General features: G+C 33.1%; 1 protein-coding gene across 1 annotated transcript; it reads left to right on the forward strand.

The window, feature by feature from the left end:
- Positions 232-3,155, forward strand: LOC109358109 (omega-hydroxypalmitate O-feruloyl transferase-like). The gene is made up of 3 exons (XM_019602187.1): positions 232-305; positions 508-944; positions 2,277-3,155. Exons 2-3 carry the CDS (start codon positions 519-521, stop codon positions 3,141-3,143), a joined length of 1,293 nt encoding a protein of 430 aa, XP_019457732.1. The 5' UTR covers positions 232-305; positions 508-518; the 3' UTR covers positions 3,144-3,155.

Genomic DNA, 9,386 nt, shown 5'->3' on the forward strand with positions numbered 1-9,386 from the left:
TAAAAGCCTATGCCTTTACAAATAAGTGATTAATCTACTAATATAAGATTTTATTAGATTTGAGGATGATAAAAATCCAAGTTTTCAGCTCTTAATAATGATATTTGTTAGAGAGACAATCATATACCCAAAAAAAATTATTTCAAGGATTGGTGGTATTATATAAAAAAAGTCAACCGGTTTCCTCTTCCTATATAACTTCCTTGGCACCAAAGTTTTCATATGCAACTATTCAGTTCCACAATTTTTAAGGTCAGAATCTATTTCCTCTGCATCATAAATCCACAATTTCAGTGAGTTGTTTTGTAAGTTCTTAATCTGGTATCTTTCATTTCCTCTAACTTGCACCATACTTCCATTTATGGTATGAAACAATTTTCCAGAAAATTATACATGACATGTTTTGAAGTTTATGGACACATTTAAGAATACAAATTTTATGCAAAATGATATTTCTGTATTATTATTTTTTCCATCCATTTTAACTCTTTTTCAAATGCTGACCAGGTTCTTCTCTCATGGCAAATAAACTTGATATAAGGCAAGGAAAAACAACTCTTGTTCAACCTGCAAAAGAAACAGCAAAGGGTCACTTCTTCCTTTCAAACCTTGACCAGAATGTAGCAGTTCCAGTTCGCACCATTTACTGCTATAAACCCAGTTCTAGAGGCAATAACAATGATGCTGTGGAAGTCATAAAAACTTCTTTGTCAAAGGTTCTTGTTCACTATTACCCTTTAGCTGGAAGATTGGGTATAAGCTCAGAGGGTAAACTTGTAGTGAATTGCACTGGGGAGGGTGTTATTTTTGTTGAAGCTGAAGCGGATTCTATGATAGAGGATATTGGAGATATGAACAACCCTGACCTTGCTAATCTTGGGAAACTGGTTTATGATATACCTGGTGCAAGGAACATACTTGAGATACCTCCTCTAATAATTCAGGTTTGTTTTCCAAAAAATAGTATCATGTGGTAGCTAGAAATAAATGCATGGTTCAAAATAGTACTTCATATCACAGGAAATGGTTGGATTTAACTTTTGGGAGTTTAAAGTAGATACTTACACATATATCATGCAGTTTTACTATAAGAAAACGAGTTTTTTCCACATTATATTAAGTATTTGTTTTGTTTAAAAACGTATAGTAAAGTGAATTTGTTTTTAAAATGACATGTAACTTTTGGTGCATCTCTTTTTAAATTATGTGGTAACTTAAGATTTTTACACATTTTATAATATATTTTTTAAAGGGTAGATCAGATATGCTCTAATATTCATGAGCATTCTCACTTTATATAACCATGCAAATCTTTTGTCATTATTGATGTTTCAAATGGTATCTCAAACCAATGAAAATTGTTATTTAATTGAAAAAAATATAAACTAATATTTTATATATTTGGTGAAATATTATTGGATAGGAATGCATGGACAAATTTTTTTGGGACAAAAAATCTGTGTCCTTAAATGAAACCCATGAAGAGTGATATTAAAACCACATTCATCTATCATGGTCTAGTGATTTAAGTTTCCACTATATCCTAAAACTTTGATTATTCTTAGGAATGATACTTATTTAAAGGAAGAGTCACTTGTCCCCGAAAGATCAAACTATATTCATATGGTTTAACTTTTATATATAAAAAAAGTGTGCATAATTTTGTAACATCAGTAAGGTCAACATAATTTATCTTCATTTTTGGGCTGTGAATTTGGTTAAGGATTTGAAAATAATCAAGTAATCTTTCATTTAGAGACAAGCAGTTAATGAGTTAAGAAATTGTATCTAAATTTTCAAGAAAAGTCTTTCTTTGTTGATTTCATAGTCATTGTGAGGAAATGATTAGCATAATCTTAATTATATAAAAAGGTTAAATAAGTTTTCCGGTGTGTTAGATTATTATAATCCTCCTATGTATAATCCTCCTATGTATAAGTTTTCCGGTGTGTTGTATTATTATAATCCACTTATAACATATATTTTTTTTAATTATAATGAAATAATATATTTATTATTGAAAATAAAAAGAGAAAATAAAAACTTTCATCTTCTATAATAGAGATGATTGTTATTCAATATTATTATTATCATATAATTTCAAAAGATAAACATATGAATGGAAAAACCTATGAAGTCAATATAAAATTTAAAATAAATTCCTGGGCCATGCACCTAATTACACAAACAGTATTTACTTGGTTAAATAAATGAGCTATTTTCCTACAGTAGCATGTATTTTAGGATCAACCAAACTATATCTCTAATCTTTTCAGGTGACAAAGTTCAAATGTGGAGGATTTATTTTGGGTGTAAACGTGAATCATTGCATGAATGATGGTTTGAGTGCTATGCAATTTCTGAATGCATGGAGCGAAACTGCCAGAAGAAGCATAGACTTAAAGATTCTACCATTTCTTGATAGAACCATCCTCAAAGCACGAAACCCACCAAAAATAGAGTTCCCACACCATGAATATGCTGAAATTAAAGATGTATCAAACACAAGTCACGATGTAAAAGAAAAAATGCTCAACAAGTATTTTCTTTTCACTCAGGAGAAGCTTAATCTGCTTAAGAAAAAAGCCACAGAAGATGGGGTTTTGAAGAAGTGCTCTAGTTTTGAAGCACTTTCAGCTTTTGTGTGGAGAGCTAGAACTGAAGCCTTAAGGATGCACCCTGATCAAGAAACTAAGCTACTTTTTGCTGTTGATGGAAGATCTAGGTTTGTGCCACCAATACCAGAAGGGTATTTTGGTAATGCTATTGTTTTGACAAATGCAATGTGCAAAGCAAATGAGTTACTGAAGAAGCCTTTTTCACATGCAGTAGGGTTAATTATCAATGCAATTAATATGGTCACAGATAGTTATATGAGATCTGCTATTGATTATTTTGAAGTTAAAAGAACAAGGCCTTCCTTAACTGCAACCCTTTTGATCACAACTTGGACTAGGTTGTCTTTTCACACTACAGATTTTGGTTGGGGTAAGCCTCAGTCTTTTGGTCCTGTGACATTGCCTGGGAAAGAAGTCATTTTGTTTTTGTCACATAGTGAAGATAAAAGAAGCATTAATGTTCTCGTGGGTTTGCCTGCACCTGCCATGAAAATATTTGAAGCACTTATGGAGATATATGAATAGAGATCAGTTATCCCAAAATGTCCACTTTCTATGGTGTTTTAAAAGCGTTGTTGAATCTAATCCTACGTTATGGCGTGAAAAAACATTGTTAAATGACAACTTTAAGCAATGTTGTTTTGCAATTCTGACGGGGTGTAGTGAAAGTCTAAGAAAAATAATAATTACAATAAGATCAATGACAAAGTTCATCTTCAATCATGTATGCCCTTGTAAGATATTCAACTAAGAATTACAATAAGATCAATGATGCATTGTATATTCATATAGCTTTTAATTTCTCAACCGTGAGATACATCTTATCAATGATATTGCTGTATTATTAGAGAGCTACAGACAAATTGTTGCAGTAGAGGTCACTAAGACCAATTTGAAGACTCTAAGATCAATTTGAAGGTGCTGCTGCGTCTGCATCATCCAATGTGAACTTGAAAATACTTGAGTAGAGGACTTGAAATCTAACACATTAATATCATTCATTCTCTTCTACTTTCAAGTGTACAAAGTACTCATTGTGAGAATCATTTCATCGTACTCTATAAACCTCTTCAAACTATTACAAACATTACACATGTTGAAATTTGAGTGAATCTTGATAAGGATCCAATAGGTGAATATGGGTGTGGGTAATATTTCTCTGCTTACCCAATGGATTGTTTCATTTTTTGGGAACTCATCTCGGCCTTATACCCTAAGTTAACATAATCCCAAATGTCGATTGAGTTAGCTTTTGAACCAGAACCAAAATCCGTCAATATGCTTGATTAAATATAATGCACGTTCATTTTAGATAAATTATTCTCAATATCACTTATTATTATGGATATATGATTTGACATTTGAAATGATACATGTACATATATTATTAATCATGTATGTAGGATAAAAAATTAGAGAATTAATGATATTTTCGATCAAAGATATATCATTAACTCTTTACACAATTGAATAGACACACATACAAGAATAATGAATGAGTGACAATGAGCCTGGTTGGATCGGGTCATGTTTATCCCTTATCTGACCATAAATATTGATTGGTTCCAATTTTTGAACTCGAACCTAGGCGATGAAACCCAACCCTGATGGGACCAAATCAGTAAGCGAGTGAGGTCAGATTCTCATCACCCCTATTAGAGACAACCAATAAAATTTTGACAACACATTAAAAATTTAATTCTAACTAAAGTTTAGTCATAAATGATAGTACCAAAAAACTTAAATATATTTGTCTCTAAATATGATATGTTAGATACGTCTCCACACAATTTTTCTCTAAGGAGAAAAAACTTGTGTAAATACATATCTAACACATCATATTTAATGACAATTTTTTGTCTATCCATAATAATTATTTAATATTAACATTTTAATGAGTTGTCAATATTTTCTTGGTTGTCTTTAGGTAGATACGTTTTTTTACAAATTCTTTGAGGATGATTTGTATTTTACTACCACCTTGGATAAGGTAGCACTACACAGAATTCGCTTCAACAATGATCCTTTAACAACACTTTCTAGCATAACACTATTAAATACAATACGAAAGATAATTAACAGTGCTCTTTTAAATAAGCGTTGTTAAATTTGATATGTGGATATAGCTTTAACAGCGTTTTTTCAAGAAGTGTTGTTGTATGTTTGCCTAAGATATTCTACATCACTTTTTTTAATGAATCGTTGTTGATTTGAATCTATTTAACATCGCTTTTTACAATAAGTGTTAAAAGTGACATATCAACAATGTTATTTACAATAAGTGTCGTTAGAAGTCATATATTCAAAAATACTTCTTTTAGTTATTACTTAATATGTTATGAAATTATTTAATTTTATTTTGAAAGATATAACTCGAGTAAATATTACACGAAAATAATTGAAATTGTTAACAGAAACTCATATGCTAGTTTTTCATATGTAACACAACTTGGTCATACATATACGAAAAATACAAATTTTTAGTACTTCAAAAATATTCTAAATCACCAACCAATATTATTAAAATAGAATATTAATGTATGTGATTTGACACAACAAAAACTCAAATTTGTGGTACGTAAATTATGTTATTTGTCATTCCATTATCAAAAGTTGAACATAGTTTTAAAGAGTTTTGATATTTAACAACACTTTTTTAAGCACGCGATGTTGATTTGAATCTATTTAACAATGTTTTTTACAATAAGCGCGGTTAACGGTGATATGTTAACATCACTTTTTACAATAAGCATTGTTAAATGTGAGATATCAACATCGCTTTTTATAATGAGTGTTGTTAAAAGTCATATATTCAAAAACGTTTATTTTAGTTATTACTTAATATGTATTTATGAAATTATTTTATTTTATTTTGAAAGATATAACTCGAGTAAATGTTACACGAAAATAATTCAAATTGTTAACGGAAACTCATATGCTAGTTTTTCATATATAACACAACTTGGTCATACATATATGAAAAATGCAATTGTTTAATACTTCAAAAAATATTCTAAATCACCAACCAATATTATTAAAATAGAATATTAAGGTATGTGATTTGAGACAACAAAAATTCATATTTGTGGTAAGTAAATTATGTTATTTGTCATTCTATTATCAAAAGTTGAACATAATATGTGAACTAATTTTTTTTAAAGAATTTTGATATTTAAAAGCAATTTCTTAAGCAGTCGCTCTTGATTTGAATATATTTAACAACACTTAGTGAGCACGATTCTTTGCAGATTTAAAAACAAAACCTCACACACAATAATATACTTCTTATTATTCAATATTATATTTCTCTTATTCTTCTTCTTGTAATGCCCCAAAAATTACTCCAAAAATATTGCTCAAATATGAGTAATTTTTTTTTGAATAATGTAATATAAATTTTTTCTCCTTTTCGGGACATTACTTTAAGTAACATAAATTGCGGAAAATCAATAACCATTACCTAATGGTAACAAAAAACAACTCAACATATCTTTGAATAATTCTTAATTGAAAGAGCGTGAAACGTTAGTACAAAATACAAGGCGAAATGAAATTTTCGCATAAACTGAAACTATACAAAACAAACTGACTAATTCAACACATCAAAAGTACCCTGCACAGATACCCTACCCAAAAAGCAAAACATAAATGGAAATGGCTTCTAACGACTACCTCTAGTATCTGCAGGTGCGAGTGGTATGCTGAACTCATACTCAATTTCGTAACCAAGGTTGTTTGCAAACCATTCCACAACTTCGAAGTGAAACGCGGGTCTCTATCTGAGATAATATTTGTAGGAATACCATGCAATTGGACAATCTCTTTGATATAAAAATCTGTTAGCCTTTCCAAGAAGTATTTCATATTGATTGGTAGAAAGTGAGCCGTCTTTGTCAAACAATCCATTATCACCCAAACTGCGTCATAACCTTTTTGAGTCCGAGGAAATCCACTCACAAAATCCATTGTGATGCTATCCCACTTCCAAACAGGGATATCCAAAGGTTGAAGTTCTCATCTGGGTCACTTTTGCTCGATCTTTGCCTTTTGACATGTTAAACAATGCGAGACATACTCTACTACTTTTTTATTCATACCGAACCACTAGAACATCTTCTTCAAGTTTTGATACATCTTGGTAGCTCCAAGATGAATACTTAGTTTGCTCTTATGGGCTTCGTCCAAGATTTCCATTTTCAAATTAGGGTCTATTGGCACACATGCTCGGTTCTTGCATCTCAACACTCCATCGGTTCCTTCTTAAAATTCTAGGGCTCTTCCTTCAACCAACAAGGTTCTCAATTCTTGCAGTTCTGGATTTGAACTTTGCAAACCTTTTACTTGCACCGTGAGGCTTAAATTCCTGAAATCCTCAATCAATTCCATTTCCTTAACCATCATGGTTGACATATGTAGGGACTTTCTACTCAAGGTATCAGCCACCACGGTAGATTTCCCAGGGTGGTACTGGAGATCAAACTATTAGTCCTTGAGGAATTTAATCCACCGTCTCTGCCTCATGTTTAGCTCCTTTTGGTCGAACAGATACTTCAAGCTTTTGTGATCACTAAAGAATTTGAATCTTACACCATAGAGGTGATGTCTCAAGATATTGAGAGAAAATATGATCGCTGCGAATTTCAAGTCGTGTTAGATAATTCTGCTCATGTGTCTTTAGTTGTCTTGAAGCATAACCTACCACCTTTTGTTATTGCATCAACACCCAACTCATGCCTTGTTTAGACGTGTCACAGTACACTTTGTAGTTCTCCTTCAGGTCTGGTAGAATCAACGCATGCGTTGTAGTCAATATTTTCTTCAATTCTTGAAAGTTTTCCTCACACTTCGTCGTCCAGACGAAAGCCTTGTCTTTCCTTATTAACATAGTCAATGGCAATGCCAACATCGAAAACCATTCAATGAACTTCCGATAGTATCCTACTAAACCGAGGAAGCTTCTAATTTCGGTTACTAATTTTGGAGAATTCCATTCCATCATCGTTCCTACTTTAGCAGGGTCGACAACAACTCCTTCGCTTGATATCACATGCCCGAGAAAATTCACTAATTCTACCCAAAATTCGCATTTTGAAATCTTGGCATAGAGTTGGTTGTCCTTTAATACCTGCAATACTATTCTCAGATGCTTCACATGTTCATCCTGATCCTTCGAATAAATCAGGATATCATCGATAAATACGACCACAAATGTGTCGAGGCATGGATGAAAAATTTGGTTTATCTAATCCATGAACAATGCAGGAGCATTGGTTACACCAAATGGCATCACGAGATATTCGTAATGACCATATCGCGTCCGAAAAGCAGTTTTCGGAGTATCCTCTGACTTCACGGGTATTTGGTGGTACCCAGATCTAAGGTCGATCTTTGAAAACACGGTAGCTCATCTCATTTGATCCATCAAGTCGTCAATTCTAGGCAATGGATATTTTTTCTTGATAGTGACTTTATTCAACTGTCGGTAGTTAGTACACAGCCGCATACTACCATCCTTCTTCTTTATGAATAACATTGGAGCACCCTATGGTGAAACACTAGGTCTGACAAACTGCTTTTGTAGTAAGTCTTCCAATTGCTTCTTCAACTCTGTTAACTCCAACGGTGCTATCCTGTAGGGAGCTATAGAGATTGGTCTAGTTCAAGGAACCAGAACGATATCAAACTTTATCTCTCGTACTGGGGGTAAGCCAGGAATATCACCTGCGAAGACTTCGGAGAAATCCCTAACCACGGGTAGGTTCTGAATCTCTTCTCCACATTTCTTCTCCAATGATGCCAGTAGCATAAATACTTGAGCTTCATCCTTCAAGAGTTTCTTCATTTGATTGGCAGTGATGCTTTTGGTTTCATAACAAGATTCGATGAGGTTTTTGAGGTCACTAAAGATTACTGTTTTGTTAAAGCAGTTTAGAAGAACATGGTTATTGGACAACCAGTCTATCCCTAAGATGATATCTGATTGGGACAAGGGTAGACATATCAGGTCTACTACAAAAGTTTGTTCATCTAAAGTTATAGAACATTGAGAGCACATCATTACATTGACACTATGATGGGTTCGTTAGTGGGTGTGGATTAGGTCATAGGTTAAGGACACTATAGGCAATGCTAATCGGTTGACAATATCATTAGATATGAAAGAATGGGTCGCACCCGAATCAAACATCACAAATAAAGAAATCTCATTAATACAATATGTACCTTATATGAGGTCATCGTTGCCCTCAATCTCAGTTTCGCTCATGGTGAACACCCTTTCTTTGGCCTTAGGTCTTGTCGCTTGAACAATATTCATTTCTTCCCTTTACAACTTAGGGCACATCAGCTTGATGTGTCCAGGCTGGTTACAATGATAGCATACAGGGTAGTTGACACTAAAGTGCTTCCCCTTGCACTTCGAACACCAAGGTGGTGTGTTGTTGTTAGAGTTCCCAATTGATGAACTCATTTTATTGTTGTTATTGTTGTTGTTGTTTCCTTGTTTGAAACCTTTGTTGTAGTAAGGCTTGAAATTCCTCTACTGATTCCCTGATGACGAAGCTTAGGGTTTCTGGTTACGGTTGAAGGGTTTTCCCCTTCCATGTCCTTGCCCGAAATTCCTTTGGGGTCCGTAGGAATTTTCGGGTGGTATGGCACTTTTTAGCGCCACATTACTTGCCTTCACGCTTTCCTCATAAAGTCGGCATTTGTTAACAATAGTTGCAAAATCTGGTATCTGCTAATGTACAAATATCACCTTCAGGTCAT

Source organism: Lupinus angustifolius, chromosome LG01 (assembly GCF_001865875.1).
Source record: "Lupinus angustifolius cultivar Tanjil chromosome LG01, LupAngTanjil_v1.0, whole genome shotgun sequence".
Lineage (NCBI taxonomy): Eukaryota > Viridiplantae > Streptophyta > Magnoliopsida > Fabales > Fabaceae > Lupinus > Lupinus angustifolius.